At 46.0% G+C, this 12,395-nt stretch overlaps 1 protein-coding gene and 1 pseudogene across 1 annotated transcript; one reads left to right on the forward strand and one right to left on the reverse strand.

Annotated features, from left to right (window-relative positions):
- Positions 1-4,581: 4,581 nt before the first annotated feature.
- LOC110150345 (olfactory receptor family 1 subfamily R member 1 pseudogene) lies at positions 4,582-7,203 on the forward strand. Its single transcript, XM_020913268.2, has one exon. It carries the CDS (start codon positions 4,703-4,705, stop codon positions 5,681-5,683), a length of 981 nt encoding a protein of 326 aa, XP_020768927.2. The 5' UTR covers positions 4,582-4,702; the 3' UTR covers positions 5,684-7,203.
- A 1,320-nt stretch (positions 7,204-8,523) lies between these two features.
- On the reverse strand, positions 8,524-9,474 carry LOC110150338 (olfactory receptor-like protein DTMT; annotated as a pseudogene).
- Between the last annotated feature and the right edge of the window lie 2,921 nt (positions 9,475-12,395).

The following is a 12,395-nucleotide window of genomic DNA, read 5'->3' on the forward strand; positions in this document are numbered from 1 at the left end:
CGTTTGTGCCATGGGTGTTGGGGGAGATGATATCTTAGAATCACTGCCGGTTGGCTGATACAGAGGTAGGAAGGAAGGTGAACTCTTTTTAAAAAAATATATTTATTTATTTGGCTGCATTGGGTCTTAGTTGTAGCTCGAAGAATCTTCATTGCATCATGCGGGATCTTTCCTTGTGGTACATGGGCTCTCTAGTTGTGGTGTGTAGACTCAGTATTTGTGGTGCTCAGGCTCCAAAGAGAACAGGCTTCAGTAGTTGCAGCAAGCAAGTTTAGTTTCCCCGCAGCATGTGGGATCCTAATTCCCCGACCAGGGATTGAACCCATGTCCCCTACATTTGCAAGGCAGATTCCTAACCACTGGACCATCAGGGAAATCTCTGAACTCTTTAAGAATGTCTTAGCTCCCAATGCTCACTGGCTGGCGTAGAGTAGATAACAGCAGGTAAGACTGCCGTGTAAATTATTAAAGAAGAGTGAATGAGAAGTTGGTGAGGAAACCAGAGGAGGAGAGGAAGCCCTTGGAATAGAAAGGGTTCGTGTTGTTGTGCTTGGTTGTCCAACTCTTTGCAATCCTGTGGACTGCAGCCCACCAGGCTCCTCAGGATTCTCCAGACAAGAATACATGGCATAGTTGCCATGCCCTCCTCCAGGGGATCTTCCCGACTCAGGGACTGAAACTGCATCTCCTGCAGCTCCTGAATCAGCAGGCAGATTGTTTGCCCCTGAGCCACCTGGGAAACCCTAGAAAGAGTTCATCTGGGGTTAAAACAGGAGTTGCAGAGAAAGCTATTCGGGACGCCATCGAAAGAAGAATCTGGGTTGACCAGCAAGAGACCAGGGTCAAGGGATTGGATAGACACTCCCCAAACTGAGAGACCTAGGGCCCACTGACCACTCCCCACTCTGTTAAGGCAGATGGAGACCTGAGACAAGAGAAAGGAAGGAAGAAGCTGTTGGTTTTGTGTGCAGGTTCCTGCATGGGCCTCAGTGTGCCCAGGAAGATCCATGGAGGTCTCTTTGTGTCTCTGGCACTGGTGGGAGTTGGAGGAGGTATGTGTCTGGGTCTGAGTCTTCAGGTGTATGTGGCATGTACATCTACAGATGGGTCCGTGTGTGCATCTGTGTGTGTCTGTCCTACCTGTAAACACATGTATGTGAGTGTTCACATGTCCTAGTGAGGCTGAGTGTGTCTCTGGCATGTCTGTGTGTCTGGATTTATCAGACTCACATCCCCTTGTGCTTCTGTGTCTTGGTGCATCTGAGTATTTCCTACAAACATGACCTTTTCTGTGTAAGATTTAGGGCTGCAAGCTGCCTGGGAGATGGCATCCCAGTCTTAGATCTTCAATATCTCTGCCTCTTTTGATGAGCACTTGTCTGTCCTACTCAAATGCCACCTCCTCACTGTAGCCTTCCCTGACTCTCAGGACAGTTCAAACAAGTTCTCCGAGGGCAGATATTTAGTTATCTGTTCCTATAAGGCCTAGCAGACAACTAAACATCTGTCCTCAGAGAACTTGCCATCTAGTGGGAAGATGAGCATCACAGCAGCAAAAGTCACTGTAATATTAGCAAATGAGGGCCGAGTTCCAACTGAGGGTTACAAGAGATGGAGGAGAGAGAAATTCATGTGGGCTGAAGAAGTCAGGAAAGGAGGCGGGAACTGAGAGCAGCACTGACATACACACACCACCACGTGTGAAACAGACGGCTAATGGGAAGTTTCTCTACAGCACAGGGGGCTCAGCTTGGTACTCTGTGATGACCTGGAGGGGTGGGACGGGGGTGGTGGGAGGGAGGCCAAGAGGGAGGAGACGCATGTGAGTACACACATAGCTGATTCACATTGTTGTACAGCAGAAATTAAAACACTGTAAAGCAATTATACTTCAAAAAGAAATAAATACATATTTTTAAAAAAGAAAGGAAGCAGGGCTTCCTGGAGGAGGTGAAGCTGGGGTTGGGTATTGGGATGGGGTAGAAAGAGCACTCGGAGAAGGCAATGGCAAGCCACTCCAGTACTCTTGCCTGGAGAATCCCATGGACAGAGGAGCCTGGTAGGCTGCAGTCCATGGGGTCGCTACAAGTCGGACACAACTGAGCGACTTCACTTTCACTTTTCACTTTCACACCTTGGAGAAGGAAATGGCAACCCACTCCAGTGTTCTTGCCTGTAGAATCCCACGGACAGGGGAGCCTGGTGGGCTGCCGTCTGTGGGGTTGCAGAGAGTCGGACACGACTGAAGCAACTTAGCAGCAGCAGCAGCAGAAAGAGCACTGCAGGTTGGGAGCCATGTGCAGGAAAGGCATGCGAGAAAGGTGTAAGCAAGAGACAGCGACAAGGGCTTCCCTGGTGGTTCAGTGATAGAGAATTCGCCTGCCAGTGCAGGAGCCACAGGTTCGATCCCTAATTTGGGAATATCCCACATGCTATGGGGCAACTAAGCCCGTGAGCCACAACTACTGAGCCTGTGCTCCACAACAAGAGAAGCCACTGCAGCCCATGCACTGCCACAACTAGAGAAAAATCCATGCAGCTACAAAGACCCAGCACAGCCAAAAATAAATAAATAATTTTTTATATGATGGAAGTGGCAAATATTATTTTGTAAAAAAAAAAAAAGAAAGAAAGAAAGAGACGGTGACAAGACCATCCTGGCTAGGGTTGGGAAAAGGAATAACATGGAAGCAACCAGAGCTGAGGTTGGAGAGGAATCCTGGGAGCCAAGCTGGAAGGCTTTGGGTGTCAGGCTGAGTGGTTCACACCGTATGCAGTGGGCAATGGGGAGACTGGCAGGACAGCAAAGCTGGGTGGAAACAGTATGCCCAGGAATTCCTGGGGCCCTTATAGGTCTGGCTTTCTCTCTCTCTCTCTAAGGCTGCTGTTCCAGCCCACAGGAAACATGCTGAAGTCTCTGGGCAGAGATGGGTAACAGTGTATCTGTCCCTAAGACCAGGGACCTCTGGCCAGGAGGGGCACCAGCCCAGAGACTCTGCAGACAGCCCTGAGACGTGGCACGCTGCCATCCAGGTGACAAACCCAACACTCCTCTGCTGTCTTCTCACCTTGGGTTCTATTTTCCTCCCCACCCGACTCCACTCTGCCTTCCAGGGAAGAAGCCACATGTCCACTTTCCCCCTTTCCTGAAATTCTCTTCCTATTTCCAAGTCTCTGACTGGTGATCTCCTACTCATTCTCCCAACCCCAGTTCAACCCTTCACTTTGGAATCTTCCTTGAATCAGCCAAGCAGAGGGAATCATTCTTACTTTGTTCATAGTTAGTGCTGCTTCTTACATTATGTATGGCTGGAGGTCAAGGACAAAGACTGACCTACCTTCATAGTACGAGAGACCAACACAACACCTGACCCAAAGCAAGCACTTGATAAACTCACATGACGTGGACTGTTGAACTGTTTAGTGCCCCCACACAGCCCAACTCCAGCTAGAGCACTGTGTCCAAAAACACTGACAACGCAGAGGGTAACCAGAATGGAAAAAGACCTGGAAACTGAGTCCTATAAGAAAGGATTTAGGGCACCAGGGTGTTTGGACTGCAGAAAAGACTCAGTGGACCTCGAACAGATTTCTTCGAACACAATGTGAAAAGCTGCAGAGAAACCGGATTTGGTGTGTGGCCCCCAGTGGCCAAAACTGGGGCCACTTGTGGAAGTGACAGGGAAGCACGTTTCAGATGAGATTAAGAACAAACATACTTAAATAACTAGAGCCTCCCTGAGCTGCCAAATAATATGTGGTGAATTCATGAAAGGCAAATATAGTAAGGTGTCTTGTGAGAAAACTTCAACTGGTATTCAGATGGACTTGGTCTCAATTCTGCCCCTAATTACTGGTTTGACTAAGCAAATGATGAGAATGTCATTGTTGTTGTTGTTGTGTGTTGTTTAGTCACTAACTCATGTCCGACCCTTTTGTGACCCCATGGACTGTATGGAGTCCGCCAGGCCCCTCTGTCCAGGGGATTTCCCAGGTAAGAATACTAGAGTGGATTGCAAATTTCCTTCTCCAAGGGATCCCCCGGACCCAGGGACAGAATCCACATCTTCTGCATTGGCAGGTGGGTTCTTTACCACTGAGCCACCTGGGAAGCCTGGATAGATAGATGGTAGATAGATAGATACTTGATAGACAAGATGATAGATGACAGTCTTTAATGCCTATTATGTGCTAGGCACTGTGCCAAGTATTTTAGATTTATTATCCACCCTATCCTCACAACTGTGGAGAAGGAAATGGCAACCCACTCCAGTATTCTTCTCTGGAAAATTCCTTGGACAGAGGAGCCTGGCGGGCTACAGTCCATGGGGCTGACAAAATGTGGGACACGACTGAGTGACTAAGCACATCCTCACAACTGTAGGAGTAGCAGCTAGTATTTTTCTCACTTAAAGAAGAAGAAACCGAGGCTCAGAGAGCCCTGAATCCAGGACTCAAAATCAGGTCAGATCTACTCAAAAGCTTGAGACAACCCAGTACCCAGAACACCCTTCTGAGATTCAGTTTCTTCATAAAACTAGGATTATTCGATGAACAGTGTGGTCCCTACACCATTTTAGCAAGCAGAAGTTTTAAAAATATTTCATAGTTTACAACATGCAGAAATCTGCCTAGAGGTGCCACAATTTATGTCGGGCTGTCTCCTCTCTCCCCTCAGCGCCCCCACCAGGGCGGCCACTCCATGGCCCTGGCCAACCTCACCTCCCGCCCAGCGTTCCTCCTCCTCGGCCTGACGGACGGCACAGACGTCCACCCGCTGTTGTTCCTCCTCTTCCTTGGCGTCTACCTGGTCAATGCCCTGGGCAACCTGAGCATGGTGGTGCTGGTGAGGTCCGACGGGGCCCTCCGCTCCCCCATGTATTACTTCTTGGGTCACCTGAGCCTCGTGGACATCGGCTTCACCACCGTCACAGTCCCCAGGCTGCTGGCCGGCCTGCTCCACCCGGGCCAGGCCGTGTCCTTCTGGGGCTGCTTTGCCCAGATGTACTTCTTCGTGGCTCTGGGCATCACCGAGAGCTACCTGCTGGCCGCCATGTCCTACGACCGCGCAGCGGCTGTGTGCCGGCCCCTGCACTACGCGGCGGTCATGACGCCCGGGCGCTGCTCGGCGCTGGTGGCGGCGTCCTGGGCCGTGGCGCACCTGCACTCGCTGCTGCACACGCTGCTCATCTCCGAGCTCTCCTACCCGTGCGCCGCCCGCGTGCGTCACTTCTTCTGCGACATGACGGTGATGCTGAGCGTGGCCACCTCGGACACGTCGGCGGCGCAGACAGCCATCTTCTCCGAGGGCCTGGCCGTGGTGCTGACGCCGCTGCTCCTGGTGGCCCTGTCCTACGCGCGCATCCTCGTCGCGGTGCTGGGGGTGCGGTCGGCAGGGGGCCGGCGCCGCGCCTTCTCCACCTGCGGGGCCCACCTGGTGGCGGTGTCGCTTTTCTTCGGCTCCATCCTCTCCGTCTACTTCCGGCCCTCGTCTGCCTACTCGGCCCGCTACGACCGCCTGGCCAGTGTGGTCTATGCGGTGGTTACCCCGACCCTGAACCCTTTCATCTACAGCCTGCGCAACAAAGAAGTCAAGGGCGCCCTAAAAAGGGGGCTCCGATGGAGGGCTGCACCCCCAAGAGGTGTGAGGGCAGGTATGGACTCACTGGCATCTCAAGAATAATAATTACAGAACGCCAGTCTCCCCTCCCTCTCCTTTTTATAGCTTTCCAAAACACCAGCAACTTTTAATCCCGCAGTGTCTTATTTCTTGTTAAATTAAAAATTAGATCTGAAGCCAATGGGACAAGGTGTTTATTCACAGGGATGGGGACAGAGCAATAAGCCAAATTTGTTTCTGTATTGCCCGAATGTCTGATATAGAGCCTCCTTTTCAGTTTTGGAGAGATGGAAGGGGAACAAGCAGGGGAGGAGGAAATGAATCTTGTGGGGAGAGAGGGGAGAGAGTGTGAGCAGCAGCAGCCCCGTGGGTGAAGAGGAAGCTCGAGAAACAGAGCAGGTCTGAGATTTTTAGGTGGTTTTTAAAGATGCCTTGCAATGTAGTCCACTTCCCTACAGACTCCTTTTCTAGAAACTTGGGGAAAGACCCAGTTATTTAAAGAGAGAAATATTCTGAGGGGCTTCCCTTGTGGCTCAGCTGGTAAAGAATCTGCCTGCAATGTGGGAGACCTGGGTTCGATCCCTGGGTTGGGAAGATCCCCTGGAGAAGGGAAAGGCTACCCACTCCAGTATTCTGGCCTGGAGAATCCCATGGACAGTTCATGGGGTTGCAAAGAGTCGGACACGACTGAGCAACTGAACAACAACAAATATTCTGAAAGCAAAATACTCAGCATTGAGAATATCGTAAAGAAATGACCACTCTCGTTTAATTTTGGAAGGAGTTTACTTAAGAAGAATTCCTTGGAGGCGGTTTGGCAGTTTCTATCCAATTATAAATGTTCATATCCTGTGACTGAGTATACCCATTTCTGAAAATATGTCTACGGAAACACAGTATAAGTCTACAAAAAGCATATGAACCAGTAAATAAAATCGAAGCATTATTCAAAATAATAAAAAAAAAACTGAAAACAACCCAAATGTCCACCAAGAATAGATTATTTAAATAAATTATGGTAAATAGCATCCATTTAACAAAACATTACATAGCTTCTAGAAGACTTACATGTCTTTACGCGAAATGATGAATTCAGAAAATACTTTAAGTAATAATGAGAAAATGGCAGCTACAATTTAGTCCTATTTATTTATAATATATAAAGTTAGTCTATGCATAGAAAATATCTGGAAGAGTATGCCCCAGCTTTTAACTGCCATCATGGAGGGGGTAAAGAACAATGGAGGACCCACATATTCCACTTTCTTACTTATTTCTTCATTGTTTGGCTATTTCTTGGTGAGAATGTATTCTTTTCAAAATCAATAAAAATTTTTAAGAAGAAAAGTAAAAGTTGGCATTATTAAGAGTACTTTTTTAAAGGTGAGATCTTTTAAGACATAAATTCATTTCAAATAACACATCAGAATGCATTCAAATCAAATCAATAGGTATTTGTTCTCTATATCTAGCAGATTCAAGGCACTGGGTTAGGCACCATAGAGAGGGCACCTATCTTTGAGATCAAGACACTTGTAATATACTTGGTAAGAAAAGAAGTAAACAAAGAAAGCACCAGATAATTTCAGCATAATATTCTAGAGGAAAAAATCTACCTCAGTCATAAATAGACTTTAGTCTTTCTGTCTCTATTTGTGTTACCTTGGGCAATAGGTGAGCCACCATTTTAATGTCTATAAATTAAACAATTCATAACAGGACCCTGTGGTTCAATCCGTATGATTTTAATTCAAAAGATGAATTGTCATCTAAAACATAGATGCTACCTTGGACTTCCCTGGTAGTCCAGTGGTTAAGACTTCGCCTTCCAATGCAGGGAGTATGGGTTCAATTCCTGGTCATGGAGCTAACATCCCACATGACTCGTGGCCAAAAAAACACCAAAAAACCCAAAACATTAAAAAAAAAGAAGCATCATTGAAACAAATTCAATAAAGACTCTAAAATTTTTTTAATTAAAAGTAAAAAATATAGATACTACCAAAAGAAGTAGGGCTTCCCAGGTGGCACTAGTGGTAAAGAACCCACCCGCCAATGAAGGAGATGCGAGAGACTCGGGTTTGATCCCTGGGTTGGGAAGATGCCCTGGAGAAGGGCATGGTTGCAAGATCCACTCCAGTATTTTTGCCCCAAGAATCCTTTGGACAGAGAAGCCTGGAGGGCTACAGTCCCTGGTGTAGCAAAGAGTAGGACATGACTGAAGCAACTTAGCACATCACACATCAGGAGTCATTAACTTGCCATTAACTGACAAATGATTAGTACAGTTAAAGGAAACAGAAATAATTTTAGAATGTGATCATTAAATGGGTTAATCAATCAACACCTGAAAATAAAATTAAAAACTGAATAGATAAGCAAGGGGAAAAATGATGGTCCTGGAGAATAAAGTTACAAGAGTAATACATAATAAACTGGAAGATATTCTTCATGGAATAGACATGTTTGGCAAAAGCCAAGTGCAGAAGTGTCTGAGAAATCTGAATTTATTTCTTAGAGAATTAGGAACTATACTGGACAGAGGAGCCTGGTGGGCTACAGTCCACAGGATTGCAAAGAGTCAGATACAGCTTAACAACTAAACAACAGCAATATGTTCCTTGAGTACAATAAACACCAAAATACAGTAGTATTTATTCAAAATAGAATAATAGTCATTGAGTGTCCTCTACATATCATGGTGTATCACAACCAAGATGCAGTGATAAACCCAAGAGGCACAATGTAACCTGGCTCTAATGACATTTGGGGGAAACTCTTCTTGGGAGTGCTATGCTGGCTGCACTAGCAGCGCCAAGCTTGGGTGCTATCTAGGCTGTTTAGAATACTACTCACTGTCAGTACTACACCTACTGTTTGAAAACATCCTTTAATCTTTAAAGTCACTGGTTGAAGAAAACACTAATTGTCCATTTTGAAAAGATTCTTCTCAGGGCTCCGTTTATGTCTCTGTTCCTCAGGCTGTAGATGAAGGGGTTCAGCATGGGGGTCACCACAGTGTACATCACAGCCATGACAGTCTCCTTAATAGTAGAGTTGTCAGCTGAAGGGCAAAGGTAGAGGCCAATGATTGTCCCATAGAAGAGAGACACCACAGAGAGGTGGGAGCCACAGGTGGAGAAAGCTTTGCGGATACCCCTGGCAGAGCGGACCTTGAGGATGGAGGACACGATTAGTGCATAGGATGAAAATACCATCAGGAATGGAACAATAATGACAAGCCCTCCCAAGATAAAAATCATTGTTTCATTTATCTGAATGTCAGAGCAGGCCAACTTTAGCAGAGCTGACATGTCACAGAAGAAGTGGGAGATCACGTTATCAGCACAGAAAGACAGCCGAGCCATGAGCAGGGTGTGCAACAAAGAAATGAAGATGGTCAGCACCCAGGACAGCACCAGCAGGGAGAGACAGAGCCCGGGGCTCATGACGGTGGTGTAGTGCAAGGGGATGCAGATGGCCACGTAGCGGTCATAGGCCATGGCCACGAGGAGGAGGCTCTCCAGGTCTGCAAAAAGCAGGAAGAAGTACATTTGTGTCAGGCAGCCAGCATAAGAGATGGACGGGACATGGCTCTGCATGTCCTGTAACAGTTTGGGCATTGTGACAGAGGAGAAGCAGAGGTCAGAGAAAGACAGGTTACTGAGAAACAAATACATGGGTGTGTGGAGGTGGGGGTCCAGTCGAATCAGGAACACTATGAGGAGGTTCCCCAGGACGGTGGTAACATACATGGCCAGGAACAGAGCATAGCACAAGTCTTGCTGATCAGGTCCAATCGGCAGGCCCAGGAGGAGGAATTCTGAGAGGACTGTTTAGTTTCCCATTTTCATGCTGCTTTTGTTTTACCTTTTGAAAATTAAGAGTAATTTGTATGAAAGTATTAGCCTATATATATATATATATATATATATATATATATATTGCAGAACTTTCAAAAATATTTTCATTAAATGCCCATAACTCATAACAGTTGTTTAATACTTTATTTGAAATCTCCCCAAGTATGTAAATAAATATTTATGTAAAGGAAACCACAAACACATAAGAAATTATGGGTCAAGTTTGATCAAATTCCAAAATTCACTATGAATGTTCCATAACAGAACCGTGGATGGAGTCAGATCAACATGATCTGAAAGTAGACAGGAAGTAGGCTAAGTCTGTATGCCTCTTGCTTAGGGATACAAACAGTATAATATCAATCAGAAAACTAGTCACCATCCTTACCACTCAGGAATGATGCTGATGGTAAGATGATGGTGCTTGTGGTGGTGATGACAACGGTGATAATGATGATGAGATGATGACTGATGACAGTGGTAATAAGAGCACGAAAACATTTGTCAGCGCTTGCTCTTGCTAAACACTGGGATAAAAGCATGATATGCATTGACCCATTTACTCTTCACAGCAACCCTATGAGATAGGTACTGTGTGTGTTAGTCGCTCAGTCATGTCCGATTCTTTGCAACTTCATGGACTGCAGCCCACCAGTCTCCTCTGTCCATGTAATTCTCCAGGCAAGAATACTGGAGTGGGTTCCCATTCCCTTCTCCAGGGGATCTTCCTGAACCAGGGTTCAAACCTGGGTCTCCTGCACTGAAAGCAGATTCTTTACTGTCTGAGCTCCCAGGGAAGCCCATGAGATAGGTACTACTACCTTCATTTTTTAGATAGAAAGTAAATAACTTGCCCAAGGTCACAAACCTATTAAGCAACAGATCTGGGACTTAAATCCAACAGTCTAAATTCAGAGCTTAACTTTTAGCCAGGAAGGTTTCCAGAACTGGTTACACATTGCAGATGAGTATATATGACTGAGAAAAAGTCTTACGGAAAAGAGTACAGGAAGAATGCGTTCTGCGAGTAAATTATTCTGCAAGAGGGAGTGGGAAATGTGTGGGCTTTTGTTGTAGTTGTATTTTAGCAGTGCTGGGAAGCTTGTGGGATCTTAGTTCCCTAACCAGGAATCAAACCCTGGCCTTAGGCAGTGAAAGCATAGAGTCCTAACCCCTGGATAGTCAGGGAATTCGGGACATGTTCTTTGTTCATATATCTGAATATTAAAGAGAGATACTTGTGGTCAACTTCAGAGTACCCATAAATACAACCGCCTTTTCTTTGGATCAGAGAACAGAGCAGGAGGGCAAACAAAAGACTTGCCTTGGTGGACATGAACAAAAGCATCAGAAACCAGGAAAAATGAGAGGCAAATCAACCTATTCAAAGAGTGGGTAATTAAGTGATCTTTGAACTCTCTTACTCTGTGAATATTTCAAAAAAAATTGTGTCTGGAATAATTTTGAGGCATTAATCTTTGAAAGATGTATTTCCTTGCATCTCACATTCACTTCCCCCCATTCAGGTAAGTCATCAGGTCTGTATTCATTGCCTCGGGATAGAGATGTGGGAGGAAAGTAGAGTCCACACATTTTCCGGGCTTTTATTTCCAAAAGCCTGAGCCCCAGAATGAGGAGAGAATTTTCTGGTAAAGGAAGAAACGATTTGGCTAGAATTAGAAGGTGAAGTGAAGTTTTGCCCCAGCAAATCAGGAAGAGATTGCCTTGAGCTTGGGGCAGAGGAAGAGTGGGAGGATGTTCAGTGGACCCAAAGAACAGGGCACATCTGGTAGCCCAGAAAGTGAGAATTTCCTCTCAACTTATGAACTGAATTATCCCGAGTTAAATATATTAACATCAGGGCAGTTTGATGGAGGGTGAGGAAGATTGGCTTCATGGAAAGGTCTACCAAGATGGTCTCTTTCTGTTTGTCTCACCCACAAGCAAAATATTCCGGAGCCTAGAGGAGTCAGATTCCATCATTTACTGACCCAGGTGGTTCAGTGGTAAAGAATCTTCCTACCAGGCAAGAGACGAAGGTTTAATCCCTGGGTCAGGAAGGTCCCCTGGAGAAGGAAATAGCAACCCACTCCAGTATTCTTGCCTGGTAAATCCCATGGACAGAGAAGCCTACAGTTTGTGGGGTCACAAAAGAGTCAGACACAACTTAGAGATTAAACAGCAAAAAATATCAGCAGTCGATCTTGGCAAAATGCTGAACTTTTCCAACCTTATGCTCCACCATCAGTGAGTCTTATACACCCTAAAGAATTGTGGGTTTAGAGTAATGGTTGTATGCAAAGTATAGCATACTCTGCAAATATATAGCATATTAGTTCCTAATAACAGCTTTGGTGATTCTGAACTAAATTTGGAGATGGGAATCATTATTGAGGGTGGAAAACAATGAGAATGAAGACTTCTAAATCATCCAGCAGGAGCGGCACTATAGAATTAGGGTGTCCTGTTACCTGTTAAAGGGGATTTTAGAAGAACTACCTTCCCTGCACTCCCGGCTTACCCAACTTGTCTGAATGTGGCTCCAGAGCCTGCTTCCTGTCTGCTTCTTTCGTACATTTCCAGCCAGAAGCTCTGCCATTGTCTTCTGAGTCCTCTCTCCTATGATGCCCTGACCCCTGGGATCCCTGGGTGCCAAAGAAACTCATTAACAGCAAACCTAGTACTTGATCCCCCTTACTGAACCACAGTTCTGAGCCACATTGCTGAGTAAGTCATGTCCAGGGACAGAATTCTGGGTTCACCCCAAGTCTGAGCTTCTCAAGGAAGCCTTCCTTGATCATCACAGCCCACAATAATATCTTCCTTCTCTATCTTCCGCAGTGTCTGGGCTCCTACAACAGGTATCTGAGTCAAGTACTATAGCACTTCATCACCACTATTTTATGTCATCC

Source organism: Odocoileus virginianus, chromosome 17 (genome assembly GCF_023699985.2).
Source record: "Odocoileus virginianus isolate 20LAN1187 ecotype Illinois chromosome 17, Ovbor_1.2, whole genome shotgun sequence".
Lineage (NCBI taxonomy): Eukaryota > Metazoa > Chordata > Mammalia > Artiodactyla > Cervidae > Odocoileus > Odocoileus virginianus.

Coding starts and splice junctions, on each gene's coding strand:
- LOC110150345 (XM_020913268.2), top strand. CDS start 4,703: ATGGCCCTGGCCAACCTCACCTCCCGCCCAGCGTTCCTCCTCCTCGGC.